This window comes from Trypanosoma cruzi, genomic scaffold, assembly GCF_000209065.1.
Source record: "Trypanosoma cruzi strain CL Brener 1047053516777 genomic scaffold, whole genome shotgun sequence".
NCBI lineage: Eukaryota > Euglenozoa > Kinetoplastea > Trypanosomatida > Trypanosomatidae > Trypanosoma > Trypanosoma cruzi.
In genome coordinates, this window is record NW_001849276.1 from 31,000 (window position 1) to 46,074 (window position 15,075).

Consider the following 15,075-nt stretch of genomic DNA (forward strand, 5'->3'; position numbering starts at 1 on the left):
ACACTTTGACGGGTTAATGGCCAGGCCATTTTCCTGACTCCACGCATGCAGTTTTTCAAGAACCATGTTGGCAGTGGGAATGGCGTCTTCCCGGGACTGCCCCCTAACGATAATAGAGAGGTCGTCCGCATACATGTCTGCTGTGACACCCGCAAAGCTGTTCAGCAGATTGAGAAGTGGGTGTGCGTAAAGGGAGAACAAATACGGTCCCAGTACGGACCCCTGAGGAACTCCTCGCAGCATGGGACGCCGATCGCTGTGTCTGTGGCCAACTCGTGTCTTCGCGTAGCGACCACATAGAAAGTTTCTAAGCCACCTTCTACAATGCACCCCCGGGATATTAGCCAGCAAGCGACTGAGGACTCGATGGTCTATGGAGTCAAAGGCTTTGCTGAAGTCAACCAACACCAGCAGGGTCCGATGGGGTCTGTAGTGGAGTTGATTGCCAATACCGCTCTTCTTGGGAAGGTTCACTTGGAAATAGTGATTTCTATTATGCTCCACTTCGTGTATCAGGTGTGCCAGCTGCATCGTCGTGGTACGCATGCTACGATATGCATACTGATGGGGGTGTGGCGTCCACACCCAAAGCAATCTCTTCAGTACCATTTTCTCAGCAACCTTACTCACAATGGAAGTAAGGCTGATGGGTCGATATGACTCAAGCAGTTCCGGCGACTTACCGGGTTTTAAGAGTGGGACGATGGTAGCGCGTCTCCACTCAACCGGAATCGCACCGGTCGTCCAGCTGTGGTTAATGCAACGAAGAAGGAATCGGAGGCCCTTTGACGAAATATGTCGCAGTGCCTCACTGTAGACTTCATCCGGTCCGGGGCCTTGCCATACGGCGTATTACGTAGCGCAGCAAGCAGTTCCGTACGATTAAAAGGTGCATCAAGAGGGCAGTGACAAAACCCCTGATGTAAATGTAGAGATAGACTTGTTGCTGTTCTGTGGTCCAAAAATAGAAAAGGAAATAGTGTTCAAAGATGTGTTCTGTCTGTTGATGCCTTTGGAAAACCCGACCGCTCTTTGAGAGGGGTGAAATGGAAAAAAGATGCGATTGAGAGCGTTCGCTGCTCTCCTTGCTGTTTTATAAGTGTGTTGACCATCTCCTAATAAAATTGATGTGGGAGATGGAAGTGATGCCTTTTTTGTCCGGAAATGTATTTCCATGCGAGTGGCTCGCCTGGATTTAACTTGCTGATGCGACGTAGATACGTGTTGCGCAAGCGCTCTCGGAGTAGGAGGAAGAATTGACTCCTTGTCCGCTGCATTTCTGCCTCACGGTCGGGCGTCGGTGACTGTAGATAACGGGCCTTGCTGTCGGTAGCAATCCGCTCTGCCTCCGTGAGAGTGTCGTCCCAAAGCCTGGGACCGTCCTTGTGCATGCCGCGGGGGCAGTGTCGTCGATACGAAGTTATAAGCGCTCTCGTGGAAGCTTTGATGCCGGTGGACTGTTTCTTATAGTCGTATGCCGGAAGTTGTGCGTCGAGGTCCTTGACGAATGAATCCCACTTGCACTTCCCCCAACTGTGGAATATCCTAGGTGCCGAAGGTATGGTATCCTTAAATGCCTGATGCAGCGTGAATGTCAGCATATAATGATCACTAAGCGGCGACACGGAAGCTGACCAATCCGACACAGTCAGATGCTTTGACCATGTCAGATCGATACAGGATCGTTCTCTTGTGCCACGGGCATACGTGATCCCACCAGGGGTGTTAACCAAGGTGAGTCCCGCATCCGTGCACAGTTCTAAAAATTCTGCAGCAACCTCGCTTGGAGAAGTCTCCAAGAATGGCTCCCACTGTGGGTGATGCATGTTGAAATCCCCGCACAGCAGGAGCGGCGACGAGGCTGGAAGGCAGTTTACTAACCGCCTGAAGGATTGCGTTACTTGCGGTGGTGGTCTCATATAGGCACTCGCTACAATAAGATCACGGTTCTGGTCCAGAGCAACCTGGACCACCACCACCTCATGGCTGGTGTCATGCTGGGGGATGGTGAGAGGTATACGCTTGGAGCGGAGAGTTTTCCGCACCAGCACCGCCACACCGCCTCCCTTGCCGATGCGCGACTGTGCATAGAGCACATAATCTCCAGTGTGCATGCTGGCGATCTGCTCCGACGACTTCCAAGTCTCCTGGATGGCTATTATGTCTGCTCCTTGCGCCATTAATGTTGCGAGTTTTGACGGCGTGAGGCAAGAAACGTTCATCTGGAGTACTGCTATGGGGCCTGGGTGCTGCTCAGTTGCCTCGCTTAGCAGTAGCTTTTGTGGTTGCGCGTCACATACGGCACGCAAACGGTATTTATAGCGCTGATAAGCGCTATGGAATTCAGCAGCGGATGAAAACACCGCTCAGCGGACAACCATTACAAATGGCTCCATCTGGTGCCCTTGCGACCCGTTTGTTCGGCGCCTTTCACCTCTCCGCGCGTAGCGGATGGGCAGCAGGCACTTGCTTTCCTCCCTATCAAAGAGTACTGCACGCTGGCACCACGTTGAGGCGGCCGGCTGAGCCATAGCGTTGTTGTAGTCTTATTGGTGGTAATATTTGGCATTTTGATCTTCTGATTTGATATCCATGCCTTATGATTCTCATCGCCTCGTGTATTTTACTGCGCTTTTTATTTTGTGCATCTGACATACCGGTCGCACCTTGTGTGTGTGTGGAGACTGAGTTGCCAAACCTGGCGGCTCTGGATTATCGCTAGCCGAACTCAGTGACTCTGGCGGAACTCGTGTCAGTCCAGTGATCGCTGTGCCTGCTTCCTTTGGCAACGAAGGTCCTGGACTTCTCAAACCCTCCTCGCTGTCTCTCCCACTCTCTGTCTGTGGCACACCGGTCTCCCCACCATATGGCTGTAATGCACCAGGCATATTTTTGTACGATCCGGTTTCCCTAGCTCAGGGCTGGGAGGACGGCTGTTATCATTATTATCGTCTCCTGTCGTCGTCACGCACACGGACGAGCAGCAGCAGCACAAGAGCGCAAGGACCAACACGGAGCCGCACCGTCACCATCGCAGTCATCATCGCCCGTAGTGGAGTCGCTGGTGTCAGTCAGCTGATCCGTGAGACGGAAGGAAAAGAATGGAACGAGAGGGAGAGGGACGGGGCACAGCGGATACAGCGAGAGAGCGCAGACAACATGAGGAGAGGGCAGCAGGCCCAGCCGCACAGTTCACACACCACGAGACGGCATCCACGCAAGGAAGGCACACAACGCCAGCAGCCACCATGCAGGAGGAGAAGACATCCACCACCATCTCCCCCAGCTCATTCCCGCAGCCCCAGGGAAATGGCCAAAACCCGCGGCCACCACGCAACGCACACGGAGCAAGCGAACCCTCATCCATCCATCACGCGGCAAAAAATTTCCTGCCATCCCGCCATCAATGGGACACGCAGCCCAACTCAGCGCAGCCACACGCGGTGCAACACACCCGCAGGAAAATAGACTCGGGCTGCGCTCCCTCTCTCCCTCCTCCTCATGGCCACGGAAGAAGACAACAGCCGCCACACGCAACTGCCAGCATGCACTACAAAAGGTGCATTCAAATCCACTGCAATGTGCATCTTGTGTGTGTGTGATTGTGTGTGCCTGCAGCAACACAAAGCAAAGAAGTAGAAAAGAGGGAGCAGAGTATGTGGAGGGACGCACAAAAATGTACAGCGGAGACGCATAACGGAAACAACAACAAGAAGACCGCTCAAACTCATCACTGCACTGCAGCCCAAGCAGCGGCAATTCACACAAGATTTATTGAAAACAAAAAACGTACCCTTCGTCTTATGTAAACCCCATCACACAAAATAATTATAAATGAAAAGAAATCGTCCATTACTGCTCCACACAATTTAAAATAAGAAAAATATCGCCTGGCTGCCGTGTGGCCACACCAAACTGTCTGTATGTATTTTGCCCGCAAAATAAAATTAAAAAGATGGTTGCGTGTGCTTCAACCGTCCGACCCTCCATGTGTCCGCACATCGTTTATATTTCACGGGGTCATCTGCGTGTTGCTGCTCCCCTCAGCCCTCTCATCGGCGCGTGAGTGCGGCCCGCAGAGCACAGTCACTCGTGTGTGTGGGGACTGAGAGAAGCACGCAGACATGACGGCAGTCGCGTCACTCCATCGGGAGAGTGAGCGCAGCAAAAGAAAAAGAAATCATCGGAGGGGAGAGAAATGCTCACGAGGCCGACACCAAAGGGTGCGCCACCGCATGAAATAAACACGCAAAGCAAAACAAATCCTTAAAGAAAAACACGGCGGCAGGGTGTGGCTGTGTGTGTGGCGCTGCGGGTGTCTGCCCGCCCTGGCCGCTAAAAAAACAAAACAAGAGGGAAGAAATGTGTGCTCCGCCCCACAGGCCCTCGTCGCACGCCCACACGTCACGGCTCCCTCAGCGCGCCGTTCGTCGCGGCCCCTCCTCATGCGTGCAGCAGGCGAGGCGCACAGGGCCGTCGTCGTGAGCGTGTCGGTGGGTGTGCGAGTGGAGCAGTTGGGCAGAAACACACGGCACCCCTCGCAGGAAGAGTGCAGCAACAAACAATTAAAGAGGGAAGAGTAGAAAAGAAAAAACGTCCATAGTGATTGCCCCAAAAGCAAAATGAAGGAAAAACAAAACAGACAAAAAAGCAAACAGGGAAAAGTAAAAAAAAGATATTAAAGAAAATAAATTAATTACCGTGTGTGTCGGTGCTGGGGAGGTTGCAAGTGTCCCACGCGGCAGCCAGTCACTCCTCACAGAGCCGCAAACACCCACATTCCCAACAGAAGAAGCAGCGATGGCAGCAGTCCGCTCCCACGCACACTGCCGGCATCGGTGTTATTCCCCTGCGACACATTTCCAAGGCGACTGCTGAGTGCCGTGGCATTTAATTCCCTGTCTTGTGAATGGATTCCCTCCTGCTGCACATCCGTTCCTTCCGCCCTCTCCCCATCCTCATCAGAGCTCACGCTGACCTCAGGAGTTTGGAGTGATCCATCTCCCTGAACCGTTTCTCCACTCCCTGCTGTCACAGCTTTGTCACCACCAGACAAGGGAGTGCCATCCACATTTTTGTTTCCACTGGAAGAAGTTCCAGATGTCGGCTGGTTTACGGGCTCCTGTCCTGAAGAAGCTGCGGCGGTAGACGTCGCTGGTGTGGATGCGCCGCCAGCTCCGGCACCATTGCTCCATTTCTGCTGTCCCTGCTCCGACTGCAGTTGCCCAGCAGAAGAGGACTGCGAAACGGTTCCCTGCACATCTGATCCACTTACCGCTGGTGAACGAGGAGATGTCGTCGATGTCTTCGGACCTTCCCGCTTCGGATTCGTAATTTTATTTTTGTCGAGCCCTGCAATCTCATCGTCATCCAACGGACGGTTGTACAGCAGGACATTCGACACGGTCACAGAAAAGCCTTCTTCTCCCTCTGCGCCGTCTCCATCCCCTCCAATGTAGAAGTGAGAGATCCCTCTAGATCTTTCAATATCCTTCAAATCAAATTGCGCATTCCCACCCACACTTTTACCATCGACGTACGCAGAGCCCTGGGTGCCGTTCCGTATCAAAATTACGACGTGGTTTTTTGTCTCCGTCGCCAAATTGACGCTTTGATCCTCAGTGTCCGTTCCGCCACCACAAAGCAATTTCCACTTCCCTCCGTTCTCGTGCGACAGTCCAAAAAGTACAGTCTTCTCATCGCCATTCATCTTCACACCCATCACTGGAATGGGGGTGTTCCCCTTCGGCACACCATCAATGGACACCGTCGCCACAAGAGTGAAGTTGTAGTTCGCAAAGTGGTACGGCTGATTCTCCCCCTGCTCACCAACAGGCCACTCCGCCCACGCTCCTTTGAACTTCACACCCTCGGAAGTCTTTGTTGCCTTTGTCTCCCCTGCATCCCCATCTTTATTCGTCACTGTGGCGTTCACCCCGAGGTACTCGTCCCTCCATGTGTTACCAGAGAAGTTGCCGGACAAAAAGCCAACCAGCCCATCCGTCGGAATGACAGCGCTACAGGCATTGTCAGTTGGACGGTCCTTCGCAGCACTCTCAGAAGGGCACAGCTTGGAGACAATGTCGTCCACTTTCTTCCACGTCGATAGCACATCCTTCACACGCTGCAGCTGCGCAGTCAGACGCACAGACCAAAGACTGTGTGATGGTTTTTCCCCGTCCTTCTCGTACAGTGCAATCAACTCCTTCTCCTTCTTATTAGTTCCACTTCTAGCACTTTTGTACAACAGGGAGCTGGCGGCAGCGTCATCATCGGATACCGGCCCAATATCAACAATGTGCGTATTGTCCGTCAGCCAAAGATGGAGTTTGCCCTTTCCATTGTCCTTCTTATCTTTCTCCTCGGAATACACCGGCAGAGTGACGAGCATCACATTTCTGTTATTATCATCATCGTCAATCGTCGCTGTGATGAACCCGCTTCTAACGCCCTTCGCTTCTTGGCCATGTTTGTTGCCCCACACGCGCGAGAGTGTCCCGAGTGCCTCCGTCCACGAATCTCCCATGTCACCGGACTCGTACACCCTGCGGCGGCCATCATCACACGCAGTCATCATCATGAGTTTTTTGTCCTTCTTCTTCCACTCCACGACGGAGGGATCACTACAGCCATCGTAAGGAACCTCCTTCGATAGCTTCCAACTCTTAGTGGTATCCTTCAAGGTGTATATGAGCAGCGAAACGGTCTTTCCGTCATTTGATTCACCCTTCTTCGTGCCTTCCACTGGAAACACAAGCGTATCGTCATTCATCTTAACACCAGATCCACCGCTTCCAATCAGCTTTGTCCAGGAATCGGACTGTGTGTCAATTCTTTGCGGGGAACTCTCAGTACCTTTCCAGTCAATTTTTTTGTTATTTTCTTCAACACTATTGACTTTCACCTCCACCAGCAATAGCCCCGAGTCACCTGCACCCCTCTCCTGAGCATCAGCGGCATCTGTCCGGCTGTATTTCCCAACAAGCATGTAAATATCTTTTCCCTTCACAACTGTTGTTGGTCGGCTCACATCTACTTTTTTATTTTTTGGGGTAGTGCCTTCCTCCAGAACCTGTGTGTCTCTTTTGGCACCATTCATTATTTCCACCGGTGTGTTATCCGTTTCCATCGTGAGTAGTTGGGATGCAATGCCAGTAAAGGTGTTTTCATCTTTCTTGTACTGCGCCTCGGCAACGGCAAACACGTCACTCCCCACTTTTAGAAGGCCGGGAGCACTCAAAGAGTCCAAAGCTACATCAACATCAGTGACGTCCTTCCATTCAAAATTTGGAGCAGTCACTGGATTACTCTCCTCCGCGAGTGCAGCCACTCCACTGCCGCAGCACATCATCACGACGAGGAGGAGCAGCACCGCGGAAGCAAACACACGCCGAGACATGTTGGGCCTCTGCGGCTCACTCTCTCCTCCTTCCCTCCTCCTCCCGCTCGATCCGGTCACGCCGCGACGGTTGTGTGTGCGGGGTGCTTTCACTGCAGCAGCACGTGAGAGCATATAAATATGTGTGTGTGGGCGGTGTGTGTGCTGTTGGTCCTTTCAGTGCCTTCGAATTCCACAGTAGCGATTAGCGCTTAGCCTTACTTCCTTTCCTTCTTTGTGTGGGAAATAGAGAGAATAGGAAAAGAAGTAAAACAGTGAACACCGGCCACCCATCCACAGTGAGTGGCACCATCATCCCCGCCGCAGTCACTCCCAACAACAACAACAACTCACGCACACAGACACACGGAATGAGAAGGAAAAACAATGCACAGGGAGCACACAACGACTGCCACCGGCAGCAGCAGAAGTCACGGTGGGTGTGCCATTCGTCACGCGTCAGCACACACCAAGCGACGCCCACATGCACTGCCGCCAGTCGTTTTACTGTTGTCTCTCCCCGCACCCTCCATCGCACATCGCCCCACACAGGCTAAGAACTCCTTCGTGGGTGCATCAACTGCGGGAGGAACACGTCGGCAAGTGCAGCTGCCGGGCAAGGATCTGCACTCCTCTCAGTCACCCTTAATGCCACACCACATCAGTCAACTGCTGCACGTCGCCAACACCACAACCGCAGCAAGTCCAGGGGACACAGGGCGAGCTCACACCCTCTCCGCAAAGGCCGCCGCAACAAAAATCTTGTGTGTGCGTTCTTCCTTCATGACGCTCCATAGCATGTGCAACACGGCGTGTGTGTGTGTGTTTATCAAAGCCTATACTTGCGAAGCAGCCGTTCAGCACAAGAGAGTCAGAAGAAAGCAACGGCAGAGAGAGGCAGATAGTACACACGCAAATTACTCATATCGTCCCACACACACACACACGCAGCCAGCGGAATGGGTGCACTCAACCACAAAATCAAAAAGAAAACAAAACAAAAAGCCGAAGCGTGGGACGACCAGCGCACACACACTCTCATTGCTCCCGTAAAGCAAAACACACACACAGAGAGAGAGAGAGAGGTCACCCACTCAATGCAATAAAAACAAAACAGAAACAGTTACGGTGCTCCGTCCATGCAGCCAGGCAGGACGGCAGCGGTGCGTGTCGTGCAAAAGAGAGCACCAACGGGCCTGCATGGGTGTGCATGCATATATACAATGGGCACATTATGTGTGTGCTTCGTGGGGTGAGGTGAGGGCGAGAGTCCATGCAAGGGGACACACACACAGAGAGTGAAAGACGCGTGTGTGTGCGGGCGGTGCACGGCTCTCTCTCTCTCACACTCACGCGGCCACCATCGCAGCAGCAGCCGCACACGCAACAACAAGAAGAAGAAGCAAAAGAGGAGAGATGGTGTGCGAGACCGCGGTGCTGCTGTCGCTGTCGCCAGTCGTCGCCGTTGTAGTTTTCATGGCTGCGGCCGTCACTGGTGTTTCTTTCGGATTGGCATCTTTATTTTCATTTTGTTTTCCCTCTGCTGTCCCTGCACCATCAGCCGCTGGATCATTCTTCGGGATGCCCTCTTCAGTGCTATTGTCAGCTTCATTATTGGCGGCATCACCGTTTGCCGTGGCTGATGGTGGCGTGGATTCTGCATTGTCGGCGGACGGTTCATTGTGTTGATTGGCTGCGATGGAGGCAACGCTCTTCGTTTGTGAGTTGTAGTTTGACTCAATGCCATCTAGAACTTGTTGTAGCTGTTGCATGCGCACGGTATCTTCAGGACCGGACTTTCCATTATTTGCAGGCGGTGGTGGTGCCGTTTGTATTTCTGTGTTTTTTTCTGGATTTTCACGTACCCCTATGAGTATCGTATCATTTTTGTTTTCTTTGTCTCCTTCTGCTTTTTGTTGTGATAGTTTTGTTACTTTCAGCCCATCCTCGGAGGGTTCAGCAGCCTTGGAATTTTTTTCCGAGGCGAGTCCTTCACCACCCAGAGTAACAGGGCTGCCAGACGAAAAAGAGGAAGATTGACCATTTTTTAGATTTTCGGGATTACGTTCACTTCCTTTCATTCTATCGTTGGCATGTTCTTCACCAGCTGTATCCGCTACTTCCAATTCCCTTTTCGGTTCACCTCTACCTGATTCTCCGGGCTCCAGTGCTGCCGCTGCTGCTATTGCTGGACCTGCAACACCGCCTCCTAAACCAGGCGTTCCACCGCCCGAAGTCTTATCGTCCAATTTCTTACCAGGTGATGAATCCTGAGATGTTTCCAGTGGATCTCCACTCAATCCTTGTCCATCCGCAGCCTCAACCGCCTTTATTAATGCCATTCGAGTGGATAACAGCACGCAGTCCGCTTTTAGAGACACGCCGTCATCTCCACCATTACTCGTGTGCCTCAAACCGTTCCCTCCACCCTCACCGCAGTAATCCTCCATCGCGTGCCCAAAAACCGCACCGCACCACAGCACGCAGAGGGCACACACCAGCAGCACACGGCCAGTCATCATCGCCATCACTCCTGTCACTTGCGTGTAGCCTTCAGCACAAAATAACAACACGTCAACGCAGAGTGAAATGAAAAGGACGCACACAACAAAAAAAACAGTAAAAAACACCGGCAGCAGCAGCACGCATTTAGTAAGAAATATTAAACCAATAAAGTGCAAAAAGCGCACAACAACATGCAAAAAAGAAAAAAAATAAAATAAAATAAGAAGCAAACAAAAAAAAGTAAAACTGTAAAAACACAAAAAAACAAAGAGCTGCACACAAATGGCTGCAGTGCGCATGCATCCATCCTCAACAGTGCATCGATGCAAACAGTCGTGTGCGTCTCGCGCTTGTAAGTGTGACTGGAATGCGTTCCACGTGACGGATGCGAGAGCAGCAAAATGGAGCACACAGCATGGTAACTGAAGCAAATGAAGCAAAAAACACAATCATTATTTTATTCTATTATTTAGTAAATCGGACAACAGTTGACGCGCACAAATACTCGTGCCTGACCGCTTGCACGCACAGCCCGCATACACACACCTCTTCAGCCCACAGCGGTGTACGCCAGCACGGATACGGCGAGCAGCAGCGAGGCACACACCCACGCAGAGCTGCTGAGGCTGCCGTCGATTTCCCGAAAACGTGACGGTGCGCGGGTGGTCGTCGTAGTTGTCGCCTCTGTATTCGTAGTTGGAGCCTTTGTTGTAGTGGTTGTTATCGTTGTTGGTGCCTGTGTTGTAGTCGTCGTCGTGGTCTTCTCGGCAGGATCTTCGGCTTCCTGACTTGCTTCTTCTGCGGATTGTCTTGTGCCGATTTCTCGTCCTGGAGTACCGTCAGAACCATGATTTTGTAACGTGTTAGACACGCCAACTGATTCCGGACCTGCAGCGGTCGGGGCTGGTCCCGCTACTGCAGTAATTCCCAGATCCGCACCGGACTCATTACCTAACGACCCTGAGTTACCGATCTCCTTACGTGGTACTTCTGGTACAAGGGACGGTGAAATGGTGGCGACAGCAGCTTTGACTTCAGGCTGAGTAGACACTACCGCGCACACAGACGGGCAGCAGCACAGGGCAAGCACCAACAGGGCGCACAGCAGACGGCGCGTCATCATCGTGAGTGTGGTCGTTCAGTGGTGTGGAGCTGATCTGCACGGTGAGGGAAATGGAGAGCAAAAGGGGAGACGAGAGGTGCGGCAGACACACACAGAGGGCACACACAGAGGGCAGCAGCCAGGCATGCACCGTACGCCGCACACCACGCACGACACACAGATGGAAGAGGGAGAAGCAAACAGGAGCGGCACACAAGGCTCCACCGCATGCACATACGGCGAGAGCGGTCCGTCGTGTCGGCACCCCTCACGGAGGGCACACACACACACAAGAGGAGGTGCAGCGCGCACAGCAACAAAAAAGCAAAGTAACAATTAAAAGGGATATCCCCGCACACCACTTAAATTACTGGTCCACGGGAATCGCAGCCAATATTCATCGCAAAGCAGCTTGTTATCTTGTTTTTGCTGTATGCTGTTACAATAACGAGTGAGTAGCACAATGGCTGTCCGTACAATAGTGGCAAGCATTCCGTCCGAAACGTGCCGTCGTGCGGGCTGGGGCACCCCCAAACTCTCGCATTCCCAATTACCAACGACGGGGGCATTTCTGCAGTGGATGAAGCGAAGTCTTTCGTGGTCCGTCTCGAGTACCCGCGGTTGTGCTTCCTGCGTGTTTTGCCTGCTGGCGTGCTTGGCGCTTTCTGTGGCGACCTGTGTGCGAGGCGCCTGTTAAGAAGACGCTGGCACAATTGTGGCATCCGCATGGGAGGCCTTCTCAAAGTATTGGAACGCCAGGCTGAGCACGTCGGGCATGCGCACTCATACTGTGGACGGACGAGCGCACTCTGCTGCAGGTTGGGCAGGGGAACTTCGATCCGCCGCCCGCTGGTCGGCAAGAATTTGCGGTGCTCACGTCGGGAAGAGGTTCCGGCGGAGGCAGAGGCGGGCCGGTCTCCTCAGTGAGGGAGGGACGGCACCACCAACACAGAGGGTTACTTTTGATACGAAGGGCACGCGCAGGACTGTCAAAGAGTGGGCAGGAGTCGCATCGCGCCTGTGCGCAGTGCCGCCACTGGGGGACCGATGTCCGGGTCAACACCAGGAATAGAGTCCCTGCCACACCGACAGGTGCCTGCCATGCGGTGTACGCGCCCTTCCTTTTCTCCTGGGCATCCCTCCGGTACGGTCACCTGACTGCAGTAAAGTCCACGTGCCAGATTGGGCTGTCCTCCTGCGGGAGGGATCGTGCAATCATGGCCTCGTCGTCAGCGGCCTCATTGCGTGGGATACCGCAGTGCGATGGAGAGAACATGAAGTCTACATAGTGACCTCGCTGTATCAAGGAGAGCAGCATAATCCAACTCTCTTCAGCGATGTAGTCTCGCACGGCCAGTGGAACGACGCGGAGTGCCTCAATTCTCGACGGGGAGTCCGTAGCCACCAGGATTCGTGTGGGCGATTGGGATGTTTCCAAGCAAAAAGGTATGAGATGTATAATGCCATTTCCAGTGGCAAGGCGCTCTGCTCTATATGGGCATGCGAGCCTGCCAGCTGCTGCACGATGGACCTCCACAGGGAGATCGGTTGTCGTGGTGGAGCCATACAATGGTGCAGCGGATCCAGATGCGAGCTCGGCGAGAGAGGAAGAAACGTCTGTCCATAATTCAAAATCATACTCTCCCAGAGAGGAGTAAATAGAATCAAGAGCCGTGCGCTTGACGCCGTCAGAAGCGTCTTGGGCAAAGCGTGGCTGATAAATTCCACTTTATTGCAGCTCACAGTGTCCCAGGGGAAAATACGATGTTGAATAGGAGGAGCACGATTGTGGTTGCGGGGTATCCCAATAATATTACATACGCGTTCTAATCCATTAACAACAGCATCTCTCGGAGGCAGGATTGATGTCGCCGCTTTCCCATGCATGGACGGCGGAATGGCCTCCAATCAGATTGCGCCACGCACGTCCTCAATATACCAAAGTGTGAGGCGTTCGTGTTGTGTGAGTGCGAGAAGCCAGAGTATCTTCCGCAGCGGTGCTGGATTGGCGGCCAGGTGGACAGAAGCATCCTTCTTTGATGCGCGTGGGCCGGACACGGTGCGATTGCCTCGCCGCCGTCGTGCAACGCACTGTGGAAGCACCCAACCAGAGAGTATCGCGTGGTGTGCCGGGACGCCCCAGCCTCTGGACCCAGCCGCAGCTGATGGCGGCGTGGCACGGTCCGCATCGTAGTCCAACTAAAGCATTGTTTTTTCATTTGCATTGTGGTGTGTGACGAAGGCGCGTAGGAGCTTCCCGATGTGGTTGGAGACTTGCGATTCTGAAGAATACGTTGCAGTTGCGCAGCGTCGTTTTGAGGAGAAGGTGAGTGCCTGCCGCATTAATCAACAAACAACATCTCGGATGACAGCAGAAGGCACTGCGGTTTCTCCTTTTTGTCGCACAGCGAATTTATTGGATGTCACGTTTGATTGGCAGCTCTTGGGCCTTTTGTGGGGAAGGTGGGAGGCTGAGGGCATGAGGAATGAATTCATTTGTGTGGCTGCGTTCCGTTGAGTTGCGGCCAGTCGTGGCACTCTTTTGGGGTTTGCTAGCTCGTCTCTTTTGTTTACTTCCCACCGCAGCACGCGGATAACACTGATCCGAGGAACATTTGTCTGACCGCGTGTGAGCTGCTGCCGTGCGTGGTGCATGGACTATGTGATTGTGTGGGGAGGTGCATTGGGGTGACGAATACTTCTGTTTGACGCGTCGCGGTGTGTCGGAATGATGTTCGGAAATCATGTGGAGGGTGTTGTTTGTGATTTGTGTGTCCTCTCTGGTGGAGCCGACATGAGTGCGGGGATTGTGGCATTGCTGGCTGACAGTTCCACGTCACTCTTCAGCATTCCTGGATGTGCTGAGGAACGACGGCTGGCGAACACCGTGTTGGTGCTGCCGGTGGGAATAAGTGCATCGGGAATGGGCCATTTTCCCTTTTCCATGCTGGAGCCGATGAAATGGCACGAGGGCACCGGCTGCAGGCTGCCTGCCAGCATTTGTGAGCAGCGGATCCATGAACAAACCGACGCTCATCGCAAGAGCTTGTGCGATCACGGTGGCCTTTTGTGGCGTGCTTTTGTGGACGTCAGCCCATCGAGGAATGTGTGAAGCAAACGGCTGACTGCACACGGGGAAAATAATTGCGTGCACTGTGCCGTGTTTCGGCGTCGATGGCAGAGCGACAGGAGGCCCGTGCTGGCAACTGAGATCGTTGCGTCGCGAGGGATGTCGGTGTTGATTTTGTATTGTCGAGGGTGAAGTGATTTTGCTGCTGCCCGTGTGTGTGGCCGCTCCGGCAGAGGGCGGACACAAAAGGGAGGGATGCAGGCGCTGCGTGTGTGTGTGCAGGTGCCATGCAACAACGTCACAGCAAACATGCTGCGACTCGGTGACCCTCACATCGCTGTGGTCCTCACTCACAGCCGAGGCACGGCCCACACCGATGCACTCAGTGGACGGAGTGGGGCATCTTTCGAGGCGCTGCAGGGAACAGGATGTGTTGGCACAGCCACGACGTGCATGGAGTGTCACGATGGCACGGTCAGCTGTGGCTGGTGGAATATTTACTTCTCGGAGGCAGCAGAGAGAGAGAGAGAGAGAGAGCTGCTACTGCTGCTGGCGTCGTTGCTGCCTTTTGTGGCCTCCCATGCCGATTATTGTCTGTCCGCTGATCATGGGTGGCATGCCTCCACTAGTGACGTCGTCTGCAGGCATTTCACAGCAGCAGTGAAACACACATCACGTCGCATGCTTTGGCTGTGGATGTGGTGTCGTGAATGCAGCCGGCATTATTTTGTCCGACTCCTTTTCACTGCTTTGCGACGAATAGATGCGTCGCCGCCGAGTCATTCACTGCAGCTCCGTGTGCTGTACTGCCAGCACAAGACTCTCGTGTTGTCTGACGCCTGGCTGACGGTCAAACACCACTGCGTTGGGACATGCAAGGATGTGGACTGCCGCTCACGGTGTTGGGCACCGCTGTTTGGATGCGGCGGCCACACGAGCGGATGCATTGTGGCACAATCGAATGCGTGAAATACGCGGAACCACAGCGGCTGCAATAATATCAGCGGTGTGGCACCACGG

General features: G+C 53.5%; 4 protein-coding genes across 4 annotated transcripts, besides 7 other annotated features; 1 reads left to right on the top strand and 3 right to left on the bottom strand.

Annotated features, from left to right (window-relative positions):
• Positions 1-2,533: a mobile genetic element.
• Positions 1-15,075: a sequence feature (areas not merged during assembly with more than two copies in the genome that could not be assigned to a particular haplotype).
• Positions 4,614-4,692: a sequence feature (A-rich).
• Tc00.1047053503533.30 (trans-sialidase, putative) lies at positions 4,757-7,513 on the bottom strand (the record flags this gene model as incomplete). The annotated part of the gene is made up of 1 exon (XM_803089.1): positions 4,757-7,513. The coding sequence occupies one exon, from the start codon at positions 7,511-7,513 to the stop codon at positions 4,757-4,759; it is 2,757 nt and encodes a 918-aa protein (XP_808182.1).
• On the bottom strand, positions 8,728-9,906 carry Tc00.1047053503533.40 (mucin-associated surface protein (MASP), putative; the record flags this gene model as incomplete). Its single annotated transcript, XM_803090.1, has 1 exon — positions 8,728-9,906. One exon carries the CDS (start codon positions 9,904-9,906, stop codon positions 8,728-8,730), a length of 1,179 nt encoding a protein of 392 aa, XP_808183.1.
• Positions 10,079-10,154: a sequence feature (A-rich).
• Positions 10,434-11,006, bottom strand: Tc00.1047053503533.50 (mucin TcMUCII, putative; the record flags this gene model as incomplete). Its single annotated transcript, XM_803091.1, has 1 exon — positions 10,434-11,006. One exon carries the CDS (start codon positions 11,004-11,006, stop codon positions 10,434-10,436), a length of 573 nt encoding a protein of 190 aa, XP_808184.1.
• Positions 10,546-10,647: a microsatellite.
• Positions 11,548-13,258: a mobile genetic element.
• Positions 14,311-15,024, top strand: Tc00.1047053503533.61 (uncharacterized protein; the record flags this gene model as incomplete). The annotated part of the gene is made up of 1 exon (XM_803092.1): positions 14,311-15,024. The coding sequence occupies one exon, from the start codon at positions 14,311-14,313 to the stop codon at positions 15,022-15,024; it is 714 nt and encodes a 237-aa protein (XP_808185.1).
• Positions 14,571-14,592: a microsatellite.